The sequence below is a fragment of the Cryptotermes secundus genome, unplaced genomic scaffold, assembly GCF_002891405.2.
Source record: "Cryptotermes secundus unplaced genomic scaffold, Csec_1.0 scaffold1806, whole genome shotgun sequence".
In the NCBI taxonomy this organism is placed as follows: domain Eukaryota; kingdom Metazoa; phylum Arthropoda; class Insecta; order Blattodea; family Kalotermitidae; genus Cryptotermes; species Cryptotermes secundus.
The window spans coordinates 389732-409580 of record NW_019743678.1 but is presented as its reverse complement, the minus strand read 5'-3'; the positions used below and the strand labels follow the sequence as shown (position 1 = coordinate 409580).

Sequence of the window (19849 nt, the reverse complement as noted above, 5' to 3'; positions counted from 1 at the left end):
CTTGCGTTTTTATATCCGCAAAAAAGCGGGGGGGGGGGGGGGAGGATGCAGATGCCTAGATGCCTCCGCCCCTGCCGGCTCCCATGATAAGGCCTATGAATATTAACAAGGGCAAATATTGCAGTAGAGTCCTATAGCTGAGGAAACGCAGACGGCACTAAACACCCGAATAAAGAAAGACTTCCGGGATGCATTTCAAAAGTGGCAGAAACGCTTGGATCGGTGTATGCGCTCCCAAGGGGACTACTTTGAAGGTGATGGTGCAGAATAAGATCTAGGTAAGACGTAATAGATTTTATTAGTATACAGTGTGTTCCCACGACTTTAGGGCATAACTGCAGAAGGTGATTTCCTAGGTCTTTGTGATTAAAAAAGTTCATATAAACATGTGTCCGATTTTGGACGGTTACGGAGTTATGACCGTTTTTTCATTCCCGTACACGCCCTCGTGTCAACCGCGTCTGTCAGATGGCGGGTCGCTATTTTTAGCCAGCTAGAGACAGAGCGTTCTCGTTATCTCGACACTTGAGATGTACCTAAGGCGGGGTGGGTTGGTATGTACCCGCGCGGTTCACAACCGAGCGGCAGCCTGTGTTGCGGCCGGCGGTGACATTTTCGAAAATCAGCTTTAAGCACCAATAAATTCAAATTAAAGGTAATTTCACAAAGTTAACTTTACATTCATACTTTAAATGTATCATGTATTATGCTGGTTTATTATTTTGGTCCGTTTATTGTCAGTAATCGTTACCTTCTGTTCTGAGTTTAAAGCGGTCATAACTCCGTAACCGTCCAAAATCGGACAATTCTGGCTCAGGATAGGGACCGGTGGAGGGCTCTTGTGAACACGGTAATGAACCTTCGGGTTCCATAAAATGCTGGGAAATTCTTGAGTAGCTGCAGAATTGGCGGCTCCTCCAGAAGGGCTCAGCTCCATGAGTAAGTAAGTAACATGCACAAAACATTTCAAATTTGAGGTTCTCAAAACTATGAATTGTAATGTTTTCTGTGCTGTGACACAGTCTAAAAACACAATACGAGAACTTTGTAAGGTATAAATTTAGAACCTTCATAATAAAATGAAAGAAGCCGGAATAGCTCAGTCAGTACAGAGTCCAAGCTATGAGCTGGACAACAGAACAACTTTGGTTCAATTCCCAACAGGGGCAAATATAATTTCCGTTTTTCACGGGGTCCAGATAGGCTCCGCCCCCACCCCCAGCGAGTTTTCTCTGAGGGGATAAACAGCTGGGGAGCAAAGCTGAGAATTCCCCTCCATCTGGTGTCGAGGGCAAGAAAGTGATTGGCTATACCCCCACTCCCGTGTAAGTCTTCATAGTATGATGTTTAATTTAAGCAAAGAAAACATCTCATAATGAGTTGGAATTGTTTCTGCATAAATGTAATATTTTCCCTACAATTTATTAACGTCGGGTATGATAACAGAGTACAAACGGCTGTCTTCTGTCAGCACTGTAATGAACTCTGCAGTTTCAGGAAGCGAGCGACTGATTATCTTAAGTTTTCATCGACAAAGTTGGCTCAAGCGGTAACGTTTGTGACACATTCGGAAGGTTCCCAGTTCTAATCTCGGCAGTGAAACAGACTATATTGGGCGCCGTTTTCCTCAGTCACTCCAGGTGAAAGCTGCAATCGTTTCTTTACATAGGCCACGACCACTTCCGTCCATAATCAGCCTACCATTATTGATTGCTTCATCCGGTTGCGGTTAAAGCAACAAAATTTTCATACAAAACCAATTGAACATCGTTGTGTTAACTTTACTTTTATTTAGCGTCTAGTTATCTGTTTCGATCCCTGTTTAGATCATCATCAGGCAATTTCTTAAATACGTGCTTGTTATTGGATTGTCCTAATGTAGATCCATATCGGTCATCATCATCAGTAATCTGTCAAGACGACAGGTCCACAGTCTCTTCCAAAACAATTCCTCCATTTAATGCGATCTAGAGCTTTCTCCTTCAAATGACAGTATCCTCTTCTGTCCCCAAGGTCATCCAGCATCTTCTTCCTCGTCTTCTTGTCACTTCTATCCGCCCCTCTATCTTTCCTTCAATAACTTCTTTTAGAAGGCAGTTTCTGGTAGAACATGACCAATCCAATTAGCATTCCACTTTATTTCGTGTAGGATATTCCTCTGCTCACTGACTCTAATTAACACTTCTTCATTTCTCACATAATCGGTCCAACTGATCTTCTCCATCCTTCTCCAACACCACATTTCGAAACTTTCCAGATGTAAGAAACACGTCAGAATATAAAGTTACCTCCATATCGGTATTATTATAAAAATCCGTTGATTTTTATATCAATTTTTAAGTAATGGTATGCATTCATGGCGTTACTGGCTTCTTTGTTGTGACGCCGTGTCCTTTGGTAGATACATACAAAGGTTTCGGAAGAATTTTCTGCCTCCAGCTTCTACCCTGATGAAGTACGCAGCAGGTTACTCAGAAACGCTGATACCACTCTACCAGACTACAGGATGACACATTTCAGAAGACATAAATCTTCACATGACGGACGTAGAAATAATATGAAATGTATTGTCCTCTGGGACGTAACGCTGTATAGTCTGGTAGCATACTGACGTTTCGGAGGAATTCTACTTACTGCTTACTTGGTTTACTCTTAATGCCTTATGATTGAAGGAGTACATTCCTGCAAATCGTTCGTAACCTACAAGACTACAAGCTGTCATGTTCCAGAAGATAATATTCTTCACAAAAATCACTGTGAGAACCTCAGATTTTACAAAGGAGGAATCTGTTTCTTAAATTTCCAAAATATATAACAAGTAGAGATGTGTTTACATGTCGCTATAACAAGGTTTAAGTTCGGACAGCCTTTGTGACTTGGGAGATTGAAAACAGTTTGCGTGTGTTTACATGCGAATATGACTAAAGCTTAGAAGAACAGGTTACAATGCCCTACAGGTACTCACAGGTATAAGAATTCCAGCAGACACGATTTCTTCATATACAAATATCTCAGTTAGATATGTCACAGTATCTCCTCATCCACGGCGTATTCATAACAGGTGCTGTATCAAGTGGAAACATTTGTACAGGATTTACTGTTGAAACAACAGAACAAGGATATAGCACGCCAGGAAGCCCAAACGCCACTTCCGCTTGCAGTAGAGAAATTGTCGCATTCTGTTCTACAAGGTTGCCATATCCACGCAAGATGAGCGTCGTATGTGTATATTGATCTATAATTTGCATCCATTTATTTATGTCGTGAAAATGGTATATGTTTGTGATGCTGAAGTGTAGGGGAGCATATAATTTTAATGATATGCCATAACTCCTTACTTAATCATGGAGCTGAGCCCTTCTGGAGGAGCCGCGAATTCTGCAGCTACTCAAGAATTTCCCAACATTTTTTTTATGGGACCCGAAGGTTAATTACCATGTTCACAAGAGCCCTCCACTGTCCCCATCCTGAGCCAGGTCTATCCAATCCATACCACCCCATCCTGTCTCTCTAAGATCCATTCTAATATTGTCCACCCACCTACGCCTTGGTCTTCCCTGTGGTCTCTTTCCTTCTGGCTTTCCCACCAATATCCTATACACATTCCTCGTCTCCCTCATTCCTGCTACATGACCTGCCCACATCACCTTCCTTGATTTGATCATTCTAATTATACTTGGAGAAGAGTACAAGTTATGAAGCTCCTCATTATGCAGTTTTCTCCAACCTCAGAACCACAGGAAAAATTAATTTTGTATATTCTAATTTTTATGTTTTTCGACAGCAGACGAGACTTTAAATCCTAAAAATGTAAAAAAGGTAACCCTATCCTTGTAACAGACCGTGGAGGCCCATATGGTTTTCAGACGTCGAGGCTCCAACATTTTCTCTAGATAATCGGCTCACAGATGGCGGCGAAGTTGTCAGCCTTACGCGCCGGTCGCCTTCTACCCCCAGGAAGATTCCTGGTACTCATTTCTGTTAGAGGCTGAGTCGACCCCAGGGCCATAGTGCGGCTGGAAGGATTATGTAAGAGCTAAAAAAAAAAGGGTAAAATCCCTGTGCTAGACGAATTAAACACTACGCCATTAAGACGTATGGGGGAGTGGACGTAAAGATCCACATTTTCTTGATCTCGGCACTAGTTGGAGGTGAGTGATTAGCTTCACGCCCTGGCCGCTTTACCCCCGCTACCCATTGGATAGGAGGTTCGGTGGACCCCAGAGTCGGTCTGAAAGTTTTGGAGAAGAGAAAAAGTCTTGATCTTACCAGGACTCCAACTTCGACCCCTCGGTCGTCCAGCCCATAGCCGGTCGCTATACCGACTAAGCTACCCAGATTCCGGAAGGATTTAAGTAAATTGTAAAAATCCAATGACCTCATCGGGAATCGTACCCGCGACCTTAGGGTTTGTAGCATAGTGTCTCAACAAGGTACGCTACCGCGTGCACCTCACAGAAAATATTTCGTCCCTATTACAAACACAAACCAGTTAATGTGGTTTAAGAAAATAATCGATGTTTATTCTGATATAACATGAAACACGCGCAAAAAAATATTAGTAAGATGCATTTTTGATGTTAAAAACTGCGACACGTGTGGTAACTCCTATGTTTCTGATAAAATACGAAGCATCTTGCAACAGCATTGACCTCCTGACCTGAATTTATCTGGGATTTGAGATTATCACTAAGCGGGGCCCACTCTTGGAGTCTACAGCAGCAACAGAAATTATTACATACATATTTAGTCTTAAGTAGGTCAGCATTTCCGTTGGAACCAAATGTAAAATTAATCTCGATTACGCTACGGAATTACAAAATGGCAGAAACAGGGGCAGTATTTCAGTCAGTCAGCCGACCTACCACGAAAAATGTACCAAAGGAACATGATTATGAGTTCGAGGTAACTGAATTGCTGGACTTTGTCCAAAATGCAGTTGTCTGAACAGAAGTCAAGAACACATCGTTTCGGAAATTCGATCTGTTTTCGTCGTTATGAGGGGATGGGAGACGTCTACTATTTCATCTGAGGAAGGACACAGATTCGGTTTCCGAAACGTTGTATTCTTTAGAATGTCGGACAATGGATATTCCAAAAACCTAGTAATCCCGAGTGTTAAATACCACCGTCAGAACCTTTTACAATCTAATGACAACGCGTAAGTTGAAGCTCTCAAATTTTCTATACAATCGGCGGCGAGGCATTGTGTGAAGCTATCTTCCCAGAATTTTCCAAAGTTCATAGACTGCGTATTTAGTGAAATCAAACAAGAAAGAACCTCCGTGGCCTGTAGTCCGCAAGCGAACTATACCGACCGAGCGACCGCCGCTTGTCGGAGAAGTTAGTGCCAACTTTTGCGGAACGGGGTCCACTCAGCCTCGTGAGTATCATTGAGAAGCTAGCTTACCAATATATATGATGAACATATATTTTAGTTATTTTAGTATGAAGACAGCAAGGCATGCAGTGAAGTAGTTTAAGGTAAATCGAAAAGCACCTGAAGATGGCACCTTTGTGCCGAAACCTGTAGTGCGGGAGTGAGGAGTGAGGTGGATGAGTGTATGCACTGTAAGCCGGCTGGAATAAATCAGTGCAACAGGAGGCTAAAACATAACACTACAGCATAGGTTAATGGACATTCCATATTTCTGAATTCTCTTGGTATGTAAACAGATATTTGAAGTCTGATATTGATACACTGTACCATGACGTTCTCTTGAAGACATAATATATATATGTGTGTGTGGGGGGGGGTCACATGTGTGCAGGCATGCATGTGTATTTGTCTGTATGCAGAATATTCAAATGTATAAATAAACTTGTACATACACGTGTATGTACATGTATTGGCATACTTTTGTTGAAAGAGCTTAAAATGATTTTGGACCGTCACATCTTATTCGATGCTGAGGAATTAGATGTGTAATTCAAGACTTGTTATATAAGCATGTTATGTTTAATGCTGACAGGAAGTCCTGTCAAGCACGTGATGACCATTTTCTCACATAGCCAAAGCTATATAACTTTGATACACATAGCTCAGCTCCAGTTGTTAAGAGTTTTCTGCTCATTTTGAAGTGTAGACAAGAACAGAACTAGTAGAAGTCAGAGTTTTTTTTTTTTTAAGATTTTTAACCATATGTACTGTACATGAGTAAACAAAGACCTACATATACGTATATATATTTTTTGTATCTGTTTCCGTTTTATTGACCACGTTTCAGCTCCACATGTTAATATACACTTATTACTGATTTGTATATTAATAACTTCGTAGAGAGTGAAACATCTCTATTCCATAAAACTGGATTCTGCATGCTAATGACTTTTCTTGCTTCACTAATCCCTTTTTTTATTATTTCAAGGTCATTTCAATTCAAGATTATTTCAATCTGAAAGTATTGATCCTAAATATTCAAACGGTATTGCTGTTGGAATTGTATTCCTCAGTGTCATAAAAATTAGTTCCGATCACACGTATTTCCTCTATCAGCAGATCGAACGGGCACTGCCTGTGAACCTTCAGAACCGGAAATATAATTTCTTGCCTTCCAAATGTAGTCTCTCTCACTTCCTTCCAACTTTATTTCTCTTCTTTTCTCTGAGAATCAATCTTGGAATGAAATTGTCCGGAGAATGAAGAGGTTTCACTATTACGTTAAATTGCAACAAGGGCGCCGGACGTTTCGGTCAGGTTGAGTAACATTTCTGCTTCGTATTCAGGAAGTCCAGGGACAAATTTCGGCCTGAATGCGACTATCTCTGTGGCCTGTAGTCCGCAAGCGAACTATACCGACCGAGCGACCGCCGCTTGTCGGAGAAGTTAGTGCCAACTTTTGCGGAACGGGGTCCACTCAGCCTCGTGAGTATCATTGAGAAGCTAGCTGAATGGAGAAGTAGCGGCTCCGGTCTAGAAAACCGAGATTAACGGCAGTGGGAATCCTTGCGCTGACCACGCGACACCCTCTATCCGCAGAAGTTGGCACTAACTGCGGTCGCTCGGTCGGTATAGTTCGCTTGCGGACTACAGGCCACAGAGATAGTCGCATTCAGGCCGAAATTTGTCCCTGGACTTCCTGAATACGAAGCAGAAATGTTACTCAACCTGACCGAAACGTCCGGCGCCCTTGTTGCAATTTAACGTAATAGTGAAACCTCTTCATTCTCCGGACAATTTCATTCCAAGATTGATTCTCAGAGAAAAGAAGAGAAATAAAGTTGGAAGGAAGTGAGAGAGACTACATTTGGAAGGCAAGAAATTATATTTCCGGTTCTGAAGGTTCACAGGCAGTGCCCGTTCGATCTGCTGATAGAGGAAATACGTGTGATCGGAACTAATTTTTATGACACTGAGGAATACAATTCCAACAGCAATACCGTTTGAATATTTAGGATCAATACTTTCAGATTGAAATAATCTTGAATTGAAATGACCTTGAAATAATAAAAAAAGGGATTAGTGAAGCAAGAAAAGTCATTAGCATGCAGAATCCAGTTTTATGGAATAGAGATGTTTCACTCTCTACGAAGTTATTAATATACAAATCAGTAATAAGTGTATATTAACATGTGGAGCTGAAACGTGGTCAATAAAACGGAAACAGATACAAAAAATATATATACGTATATGTAGGTCTTTGTTTACTCATGTACAGTACATATGGTTAAAAATCTTAAAAAAAAAAAAACTCTGACTTCTACTAGTTCTGTTCTTGTCTACACTTCAAAATGAGCAGAAAACTCTTAACAACTGGAGCTGAGCTATGTGTATCAAAGTTATATAGCTTTGGCTATGTGAGAAAATGGTCATCACGTGCTTGACAGGACTTCCTGTCAGCATTAAACATAACATGCTTATATAACAAGTCTTGAATTACACATCTAATTCCTCAGCATCGAATAAGATGTGACGGTCCAAAATCATTTTAAGCTCTTTCAACAAAAGTATGCCAATACATGTACATACACGTGTATGTACAAGTTTATTTATACATTTGAATATTCTGCATACAGACAAATACACATGCATGCCTGCACACATGTGACCCCCCCCCACACACACATATATATATTATGTCTTCAAGAGAACGTCATGGTACAGTGTATCAATATCAGACTTCAAATATCTGTTTACATACCAAGAGAATTCAGAAATATGGAATGTCCATTAACCTATGCTGTAGTGTTATGTTTTAGCCTCCTGTTGCACTGATTTATTCCAGCCGGCTTACAGTGCATACACTCATCCACCTCACTCCTCACTCCCGCACTACAGGTTTCGGCACAAAGGTGCCATCTTCAGGTGCTTTTCGATTTACCTTAAACTACTTCACTGCATGCCTTGCTGTCTTCATACTAAAATAACTAAAATATATGTTCATCATATATATTGGTAAATATTAAATATTAAAACTGTTCAGGATTTTTTATCCCTATGTAGCATCTCACTACGCAAGTCACACCTATCTTCTTCTATTGGAGCATTCTTCCTACTTTCGTGTGTGTATTGTGCTTTGTGTTGTGTCTTGCTCCTGTGACTGCGTGTGAGATGCGACATAGGGATAAAAATCCTTAACAGTTTTAATATTTTTAATATTTAATATTTATCAATATATATGATGAACATATATTTTAGTTATTTTAGTATGAAGACGGCAAGGCATGCAGTGAAGTAGTTTAACATAAATCGAAAAGCACCTGAAGATGGCACCTTTGTGCCGAAACATGTAGTGCGGGAGTGAGGAGCGAGGTGGATGAGTGTATGCACTGTAAGACGGCTGGAATAAATCATGGACTATGCTGTAGGTTCGATGCTTCTTTGTTTTACAAAAATTAACGCTAGACAATGATGGTGAGTGGCAGGCTCCTATAAACAAGGTAATGAACCTTCAGCTTCCCAAAAAGCCAGGGTATTTCTTGACTAGCTGAGTGACTATTAGCTTCTCAAGAAGGACTGTGTTCCATGGAGTTAATTCTGGAAACATGAACAGAGCAAACGAAAACAGAGATAGCAACATCTTACAAGAAGAGTAAACATCACGGTCACTGCTGTGAGAAACTCATATGCAAGAAACCAAAATACATCAGACCCTAGGTATAAAGGAGGTGGAAATTCAAATCAAAGACATTTTAATTGCAATTTTTGAACCTTTAAAGCATCAAAATGTAAAATAATTGTCAATTTTTTGTTACTTGAAGAGTATTTATCTTCTGGGATGTGATGCTGTGTAATCTTTGTACAAATTTACAGACATTTTGGAGGAAAATTCAATCAGTTTAGATTATATATACATACCAGGAATTGGATATCGGCTTGCAGCTGATGATTCTAATCTTCAGCTTACAGCATTGCTTAAAATACTGTAATCACCAAAATTTGTCCATGTGTGGTCCCAGAAACGTGGGTCAGCTCGAGGGTCCCAAGCGAGGTTACTGGGAGGAACAACTGTAGCATTGATCTCCCTGATTGACATTTCAAGAAGATGAAGGATTTCTGGATACCTGAAGGGTGAAATACAGGAATGGTTAGAAACTGTATGCATGTAAGGGGGTGCATGATCATGAAAGTAAACAGTGTACACTTAAGAGCTTTGTTCATCAGAAGGAATTATAAAATTAAATAACTAAGATTACATTCAACTCTTCTCTTGTGATGAAAACGAACATTAAATTCAAGTGCAACAGTTACCTGTTAATTGATACTCACTGAAATTGATGTAAAGCAGAATTATAAGAAACCAACATTGATACTTCACTGTTCACTATTACATACACTAAAAGAAAGCCAAATATATACAAATTATATAATGTCATGTGTTGGGTGTCACGCGACAAATAAATTCACGTGGGTCTCGGATATAGTGACTCTTTATTGGACACTCACACTTATATACCATACAATTGTTATCGCTTGTGGTATCACGTGACTTCCGCGACGTCTCGACTAGGTTCCAACTGTGTTGTATGAAGGCTAGGTTCCAACTGTAGTAGTGTAGTTCTGTCACTTTCGACTTATGTAGGTGTTCTGTGGACCAGATATGAGACACCATTCGCCAAGGTTCGATCTCACTTGTTCGGCAATCTGTTGCTTCAGTAACGATCTCTGTAGATTATGGCGGTAACATGTTTCGTCTCACCTGTTGGTACTCAACGGCCTTCTGTTCTTCGTCTCCGGGGAAATGCGTTCGTTGTTTCGGCGTTGTCTATGCAGCGGCCCACTGTTATTGCATTGCCATGGAAGTATCTACTCCAAACACGTTACAATAATATATGGGTAGATTCTAAGGGGTTTTAACGATGGTCTACAACAGAATTACTCGGTTTTTGCACTTCGTCCATTATCCTGTATTCTATTAAAACTAGAGAACACAACGTTTCAGAAACAGGATAGGATACTATTTTGAAAATTGTTCATAAAATTCTCCAGTATCAAATTTCATGGAAATCTGTCAAATAGGTCTTGAGTTGTTTCATGCATAATAATGGATGTATGAAATGTTGCTCTCTGCAGGGCTGTGAATGTGTCTAAAATACAATTAAGTACTGGCCCACAAACAACTAATATTCTTACATGTCAGCCAGGTTGTTCTGTTCACATGGGTCATTCCTGATGTTGAACAGGCACGGGGCAATCAGCGGCTTGCATTCAGCTCTTGCTGCTTGTGCGTGCGGAGACACAGAATCACAGGTCACCTCAGCCTCATTCCGCAGGGCCTGAATGGTGGTCGGTGTAAGAGCAGTTCCAGCCCTGGCCACAGCACGGCCAGCTGGACTGGCCATCACCTGGTACAGATCGTACCTCTGTTCCTGTGAGTCCCCTCGGCCAGATGGACCATACCATCCGTCCCACACTCCACCATATGTTGTGCCTGCAGCCACATACACAGAATGAACGATCATGTAATTGTGAATGAAGAAAACAGTGAAATCTGAGGAGCTCATGGTAATAATTGGATTTTTAGAGAGACTGGATGGGATGGCATGGATTGGATTGGTCCGGCTACAGATAGGGACAGTGGACGGCTCTTGTGAAAACAGTAATGAACCTCTGGGATCCAACAAACGCTGGAAATTCTTGGACTAGCTTAGTGACTAGCAGCTTCTCAAGAAGGACTCAGCACCATGGAGTTAGTTAGTTGGCTCATGGCAGTAACTATGAAGACTGCTGTCCTCTGATGTCGCAACACCCTGTAGTCTGGTAAAATGTTACAAAAATTTAACAGGAAGTCTTCTATCTGAAGATGGAAACAGAGCAGGATCCTCCAAAATACTAGTCATTTTCAATCAAACAACATGGTGCAAATTTCACAAGTACCAATGTGAGAAGCTCTGATCCCACATACAGTGTCTGTTTAATTATATTCACTATATACTCTCAAACTTTTAACATACAGTGTATACTGTCTTTAATATTTCAAATTTATGCCTTTTTAATGGATTTAAAGACATTTTCCTTCTCCTTTTCTGTGCTTGAGCACTGGCAACTATCTAGAAAGAGAATAATACAGAATGCATTTGCTGATATATATGATACAGCATTATTTCAGAAGCGAACATTGCCTTTTGTGCATAAGAAAACACATAACACACCCTTAAGAATCTTCCAGTTTCCTGTTGTGAGTGCTGCATTTCCATAAATGTCATCAATATTATGTAGCACAGAAGTTCTGTTAGAGGGAAAGTTTTCTGACAAAGCCTCCCATGCATTGATGCCATCTATGTCTCCCAGGTATCTGAAAGAATAGACATAAAGTAGTACAGTGTTAATTAGTACAAGGATTAAAGAGTAATTAAAAGAATATCTTTATGATTTCTAGAACATATGACATATTAGTGTTCTTTATTTGCTCTGCCTAATTTGTCTACCTAATTGTATCCGCTTAGATATCTGTTGGATGGAAAGATATGTGGGCCCTACAATAATACTAAACACAGTGCTGAAGAAAAGATATTCATGATGTTCTTGCTGGCGACTGGAACAAATTAGTGCCATTTCCTTAATGGTTATAACATTAATATCTTACTGGGGTACCCAAAAGAAACCGAACTAATTTTTTTTGTGGGCAGAGCTTTTGTAGTACCGCGTTTTGCCGCTATGAGCGCATAGAGATAACATTCCTGAGTCGATAAGCCGACTACCGTTGCTTCAGAAGGTAAGGACCAATTTCGGCAGAGTTTAGAGTGACAACTGTTTTGTGTGATCATTGTTTTTGCAATGGCTGATTTTTGTGAACAGTGTGCGGTGGTGAAATTCTGCTTTTTGATCGGGAAAAGTGGAACAGAAACTCTTGAAATGTTAAAAACGGCGTACAAGGACGATGCTATGGGGAAAACTCAAGTGTTTGAGTGGTTTTACCGTTTCAAAAATGGTGAAATGTCAATTGATGACAAACCTCGTTCTGGTCGTTCTTCCACGGCCCGAACACATGAAAATGTTGAAAAAATTCGTGAAATCATCAAGAAAGATCGACGACGGACAATTGAAGAAATTGTGGAGCAGTCGGGAGTGACTTGGAGCTCAGCGGCCAGATTTGTGGCAGTCGGGTGACTGGTTTTTCCATCATGACAATGCCCCTGCTCACACAGCCCTGTCTGTATGACAATTCTTGACCAATAATGGTATGACCCCTGTTCTTCACCCTCCATACTCACCCGACCTTGCCCCGTGCGACTTTTGTTTTGTTTCCTCGAATGAAAAGAGACATGAAAGGAAAAAACGATGGAGGCGCTGTCAAGCATCTCAAAAGATGAATTTAGACAATGTTTTGAAAAATGGAAAGAAGACTAGACAAGTGTATTAGTGTAAGCGGAGAGTACTTTGAAGGGGATTGAAGGTTTGTGCTTAAAATTTGAATAAATAAGTTAAAAAAAAATAAGTTCCGTTTCTTTTGGGTACCCCCTCGTATTTATTCATATGACACAAAACCTGAACATTTGCAACCTGTTATGGCAAAGCCAAGATTCCATCATACTGCTGAAAAGTTAAAACATACTGTTTTCATCCCACATTACGTCTTTCTGCAAAAAAAAAAAAATGCTAAGTCTAAGTATCCAATCGAAGGACTGTCACTTCTCTCAGTTCAATACTGAGAGAATGCAACCGACAACGACAGAACACAGGGAGGGTAACTGACTTACTCAACATCCCCACCAGCAGCAGCATACAGGGTGGGCAGCCAGTCAGTGATATGAATTAACTGAGTGGAGACCCGTCCAGGACGAGCTATCAGGGGGCTCCACAGCAGACCAGCGCCCCTCACACCTCCTTCCCACAGAGTGTTCTTTACCTGTCAACACATAGATATCACATTCCACACACCTTCTCTCATTCCTACAACTCCCAGACAATAATCAACTGAGTTTGAAGGTTTTGATGATGGTGAACACCAAGCTTTTCACAGGACTTGAGGGTTTCACATCTGTGGTTATGGAAAGTTCTTTCCTCTGGGATATAACATCATATAATCCCATTGAAGTCAAGAGACATGTCAGCACTTATTGCTAACTGTTTTGACCTTGTTTCCTGCTTGGCTTATTCATTCACCATGAAGATGGGGGGCGACATGTTCCTCTGGAACCTCGGTTGACTTTCAATGAACTACATGACGTGATCTCTCACAAGAAAGAATTCTTCGTAACCACTGCTGTGAGACCCCTTAATGCTACACAGTGTTGCACTAGGGGGAGGTCAACTTATCGCAGTGTTTGACGATTTGAGAAGCTGCAGATCAAGAAGATTAGACTCCACTGTACCCTGTCACTCTTTCTTAGGTGCACGGACCAGAGCACGATTACACACTTCTAAAGCGCCCCTTGCTACCTGCTCCTTGCTTCTATCTTTCTTGGTTTATGATTTACCCTGAAGATGGAGGCATCATGTTCCTCCAAAACATTGGTTGATTTTCAACGGACTATATGTCCTTATATCCCAGAAGACATAACTCATCAACAATATTTTTGATTGATATTCTGGATTTTGATCCGTAGTACAGAGTTTGAATCAGCGCTGTCATGGAGTCCAGCAGTATAAGAAGGTAAAGCTATCGCTGTAACAGGCTGCGGAGGTCCACAGGGTTGTCAGATGTCAAGGATCTCACATTTTCTAGACAATCAGCTCACAGATGGCGGCGAGGTTGTTAGCCTTATGCATCGGCCACCCTTTATGCCCCCAGGAAGATTCCAGGTGGTCTGTTAAAGGGTGAGTCAACCCCGAGTCGACCCCAGGGCCATAGTGTGGCTGGAAAAATAAGGCCATTTAAAAAAATCTAATGACATCATCGGGAATCGAACCCGCGACCTTTCGGCTTGCAGCATAGTGCCTCAACCAAATATGCTACCACATGACCCCCCCCATAAACAGAGTAAAATTCTTTACTTTATTACACAATCTACTGAAGAATACAGAACCAGTTTCGAAAAAACTCAAGAGGATGTACAATGTTCAAAATATCATTCAAAAGGAAAACAGTTATCAAATTCACAATTTAAGATTATCCGACAGTGACACTGCAAGTTAAGTCAGTAATAAATGCATCTGACGTGCATTTGGAAAGGAAGCAAAACAAAGTTGTCCCTGTGTTCAATTAATTAAGTAGCACACCATGAACATGTATGGTAGATTTAAGGTACAACTCTGCCATTGTTGACCTCAGCACTAGATGAAGGTAAGTGGTCAGCTTCATGCCGTGACCGTCTTACCTGTGGAAAAAGGAATTTGGAAAACAGAAGATTCAGATCTTAGAGGCAGATTCACTGTCTTGACTGAGGTTATCCATGCCTTCTGAGGAGGATGATATAAGGGCATCCAGAAATAGGTTCCCATCCTTCTGAGTTCATTCATTACTCTTACAGAATATGAAATACAGATCTGGTAATTTTAGAGCTGTTACAAACATTTTTGGAAATTTGATTTTCATGGAAATGTTGCTCATATGTCGCTAAGAGATATTGCTGGTTTCGGAGAATTGTTATAATAAAACACTTCATTCTAGACCTCCATGAAATATTTAAAATTTTTATAAAATGTGTCTCTAAGAGGGTGTTGTCCTAGAAAATGAATGAATTGTTCAGCTACTCAAGAAATTTCCAGAATTTTGTAAGAGATAAAGGTTTATTCCATCTAGGATTAGTGTTGCATAATCCAGTGGAAATCAACTGATTTCTGAGGAAAATATCGCCTCCATGTTCAGGTTTGAAGAATATGACAAGCAAGAAACAAGCATGAAGAATACAGCAAGGAGACATCCATGCTGGCTTCTTGCTTGGCTTAAAGGGCCCATACACATATGAGTCTGGCTCACGAGTCCGACTCAGCTCGGGTTCCAATGAGCCAAACTTGTTCGTGTGTGGGTCGCAAAGTTGGGAGTCAGCTCATGCGTTTGTGGTAAAATTAATCTGAGCCCGGCTCCTGCATCAAGCTCGCTGAGCTGGACTCGCGAGCCAGACTCGTACGTGTATGGGCCCCTTTATTCTTCAACCTTGAAGGTGGAGATCATATGCTCCTCTGAAATACCAGTTAACTTTCACCAGAGTACATGGTGTAATACCCCAGAAGACAGAACATTTTACAGCCACTGCTGTGAGAAATTTATATCCAACATGTTCATTATCACATTCACAAGAGCCCACCATTAATCCCTTTTCTGAGCCAGATGAATCCAGTTGCCACCCTGCATATTCTCTTTCTTTAAAAGTCATTTTAATATACTATCAATAGATCTATGGCTAAGTCCTGAAGTTGGTTACCATCCTCAAATTTTCCTACCAAAACTTTGAACATATAATTAGTAGATATCAAGAATAGGCAGTTGAATAGATCTTGTATCTTTCTGATTATAGCGCAGATTTAAATGACCACACCATTGTCAACATCAATGAATTTAAATATCAGCACAAAGGTTTAAGTACAAGGACAATTGTAGCCTAATTCTTGTTGTAACTTACACCACGCAGAGGCCAGTTTGATGCTGCATTAATGTTGAACCCCGCTGCTGGTCCACCATTGTCAGTTGTGAACACCACAATAGAGTCTTGTAGGATTCCAGCATTTTGTAGAGCCTGGACAACTATGCCTACAGATTCATCAAGTTTCTGGAGTACACCTGCAAACCATCCAGAGAACCTGCTATTAAACCTACGGCTGCAATATTTCACTGAAGTCAAACAAACATTCATTACTCCTTTTGCTGTGTTATTCAACTTCATTCACTGCCGTGTTCATACACCTGAGGATGACCTCTTGAGGTCGAAACATGTAGTGATAATAATAAAAAACGTGTTGTGTAGTCGGTAAATTCACTCTACTATTGATTAAACATACAACAGGATGCAACAAACGATTAAAATTCATTCACGGGGATATAATAATGCATTTATGTTTCGTTTTTTTAATACTTTTACTATGCAATCGCATTATTTTTGGAAAATATGAAAATAATAGGCAGCAAAATGTTATGACAGGTACTGAGTTTCTGTTCACTCATGAGTGCCACCACAATATTTTCCAAAGGGAGCTGCCAAAGAATTCCCAAGTCAAGAATATTAAAGACGATTTTCTTTTGATGAAGTTGTTGAATGCTTTCAAATTCAAGATAAAAGAATATGATTTAAAAATGTAATTTCAATATTTTTGTATTAATATGTTATACCCATTTCCTTATTTGTTTTAAAATACTGATTTATTTTATGAAAGTCTGGGGGAAGGGCAGCTACCTGGCTTGCACCTACCAATTGGCATTCATGAGTGCATAAGCTTAAAAAGTGAGCACATTTTCATTTATGTCCAATCAGATAACATTTTAATCTCCTTAAAAAAATTATGTCATAATTAAGGTGCTGATTTAATTGTTAAAATGAAGTGTGGATGTTAATTCAATCTTCTCTTTGCTGTTCATTACAACCATATGGTAAAGATAAGGTAAAGTTGTCCCTGTGCTCAACGAATTAAGCACTATGCCATGAAGACTTATGGGGGAGTGGATGTATAGATCCTCTGTCTATCCCGGTTTATGACCTTGCTAGTGCAGATAAAGCCTTCTCAAGTCACACGAATAGTATCCTAACATAACTAAAATATGTTACCTGCAAATCTTCTTCGATTGTAATCAGTAATCGCACCAAACTTTGCCACAGCTTCATCTGGTGCTGGCAATGGGTTGTATGGGTTCCCAGAATGCACTGCTGCATGAGCCAGGTACAGAAAAAGAGGTTTTGATGCATTGTGTGCCTTTATTAACCTCACAGCTTCCTTAGTGAATACATCAGTCGAGTACTGTCCATGTAGGTCCCATGCAGGCTCCAATCCCCTCCTCATATCCAGACCCCAGTAAGGCTGAAAGTGAAATGTGGAATTTTTATACCAGAAAGCAGAAATATGCATTTGAAACTTGTTTATGTGAGATTGTCATGATTATGGTCTTCTGTGATGTGATGACAAGTAGTTCGGTAGATAGGCGACAAGGTTTCAAGGACATTGTGTAGGATATTCTGCCCATAGCAGAGCTCTCCTTTGTCCTGAAGAAGGAGACATCAGGTTCCTCTGAAATGTTGGTACCTATCCACCAATTTATACAATGTCACATACCAGAAGACTCTTGTAGTCTTGTTATTTTTCTAACTTCATAATCTTAAACTCTTCATCTAACACTAATGGGATGTTTAAATCCACAAGGATGGAATGAGAGAACCAAGTAAGCTGCACTGGAAAATGAGAAATGGGTGCTAAATATTATATAGAAACCTGAAGGGACTACATAAGAGGCACAGGCATAGATGGGAGGGTAATATTAAAATGGATTTTAGTGAAATATTATGGATTCAGTACAGTAGATGGGTACCAATATTTTGGAGGAACCTGCTGAAAGGAGGTCAGACCATACCAGAAAAGAAGAAATCCATGTGGAGGTGGGGTCAAACACCTCCACCGTGAGCCTGCGAGTTGTAGGCGGCAATGAAAAGGGAAGTCTCAAATCTGAGACTCTGACCCAGGAAAGACTGTGCTGGCAAGGACCAGCAGCATTTACAAAAGACAGACCCATCCCCTTGTCAGACAAGGCGCCCCACAAAAACAAGACCTTAATTGTCAAATAGTAATAAATATCAGGTCATGAGCCTTGGATGAGGCTCGACACCAAGACTTATTGATGACTGACCGTCAGTCACAATGTGACTTTGACTTTGACAGAAGAGAAGACTACAGACTACAGAGTCTTCCAGTTCATCATGTTACCAAGTAAGCAGACACTGAAGACGTTGTTTTGTGTCTTATAGTTAAAGTCACCTGAGAGCATTATAACTAATTGTAGTTTCAACTTGTGAATATCCAATACATTTTGTTGCCATTCCAAACCCTGTGTATGAGTCACTAATACAAGTGACAATATTACCCATACTATTATGCATCCAAGGTCTAAAAGGATTATCAAATAATTAATGTCACTGAGGTAGCGCAGCAGGGTTTCTACCCCTGGCCTATTTCCTTCTTGTGGTGGGAACTCTTGCATGCTAATGAGGGCATAAGCTCCTGGTGGAGTCACCTGAAGTAGACATGTTGGAGGATAGAGGTCAGGCAAAAGGTAGCCTCTGGTCAACCAGTCTGGGGGTTAAGTATTAAGCTAAACACAATATCGCCTCTGCTAAGAAACCTAATGATGAATAATTGGTAGAAATGACAAAGGGAAAGTTATAAGGACAATGAATTATATCCTGGTGCTTGAAATGTGCTCAGTTTATTTGGTACTGGAGCAATATGATAATTAAAATCAAAATTAGCAAACAAGGGTAGCTAAGAAAGTTTTTTAAAGTAGGCCTAAAGGCAGATGAGAAGTCAGAAAGATCAGAAGATCTTTCCTGTGATCTCCTGTGACACGCAGTCACAGGAGCAAGACACAACACAGAGCACAATACACACACGAAAGTAGAAAGAGTGCTCCGACAGAAGAGGATAGGTGTGACTCGCGTAGTGAGATACGACGTAGGGATGAAAAATCCTGAACAATTTTAATATTTTTAATATTTAATATTTATCAATATATATGATAAATATATATTTTAGTTATTTTAATATGAAGACGGCAAGGCATGCAGTGAACTAATTTATCATAAATCGAATAAGCACCTGAAGATGGCACTTTTGTGCCGAAACATGTAGTGCGAGAGAGAGGAGTGAGATAGATGAGTGTATGCACTGGAAGACGGTTGAAATAAATCATGGATGTTTTGAAGATATGGAGAATGATATATTATGGCTGAAAGTGAATATATGAAGCCAAGATGAAAATAACAGAGAAAAATGAGCATTTGTCATGGATGAGACCAAGTTTTTAGAAGACCATGCATGTAAGAAGTATTGTCCATGCTCTCAGACCTGGCCATTCTCAACAGAATGCACAGTGAATCTGACTGAGTCTTCTAGATGAGACAAGGACAGTTGTGGATGTACGATGGGGTACCCAAAAGAAACCGAACTAATTCTTTTGTGGGCAGAACTTTTGTAGTACCGTGTTTTGCGGCTATGAGCGCATAGAGCTAACATTCCTGAGGCGATAAGCTGACTACCGTTGCTTCAGAAGCTAAGGACTAGTTTCGGCAGAGTTTATAGTGACAACTGTTTTGTGTGATCGTCGTTTTTGCAATGGCTGATTTTCGTGAACAGCGTGCAGCGGTGAAATTCTGCTTTTTGCTCGGGAAAAGTGGAACAGAAACTCTTGAAATGTTAAAAACGGCGTACAAGGACGATGCTATGGGGAAAAGTCAAGTGTTTGAGTGGTTTTCCCATTTCAAAAATGGTGAAATGTCAATTGATGACAAACCTCGTTCTGGTCGTCCTTCCATGGCCCAAACACATGAA

General features: G+C 40.4%; 1 protein-coding gene across 7 annotated transcripts in view; it reads right to left on the bottom strand.

Annotated features, from left to right (window-relative positions):
• Window positions 1–19849, bottom strand: part of LOC111874282 (arylsulfatase B) — a 76922-nt gene that overhangs the window by 13902 nt on the left and 43171 nt on the right. For 3 of the 7 annotated variants that reach the window (XM_023869659.1, XM_023869661.2, XM_023869662.2), the window contains 6 exons: window positions 17083–17332; window positions 15946–16103; window positions 13141–13289; window positions 11593–11735; window positions 10574–10871; window positions 9299–9504 (listed from right to left, as the gene is read on the bottom strand). In XM_023869659.1, coding sequence (XP_023725427.1) covers window positions 9339–9504; window positions 10574–10871; window positions 11593–11735; window positions 13141–13289; window positions 15946–16103; window positions 17083–17332 — 1164 coding nt within the window. In that variant the 3' untranslated portion in view covers window positions 9299–9338. Of the gene's footprint in view, window positions 1–2965; window positions 3164–8937; window positions 8978–9298; window positions 9505–10573; window positions 10872–11592; window positions 11736–13140; window positions 13290–15945; window positions 16104–17082; window positions 17333–19849 lie in introns of those variants that run through there. The other 4 variants (XM_033755398.1, XM_023869657.2, XM_023869660.1 and 1 more) reach the window with 3 other exon arrangements.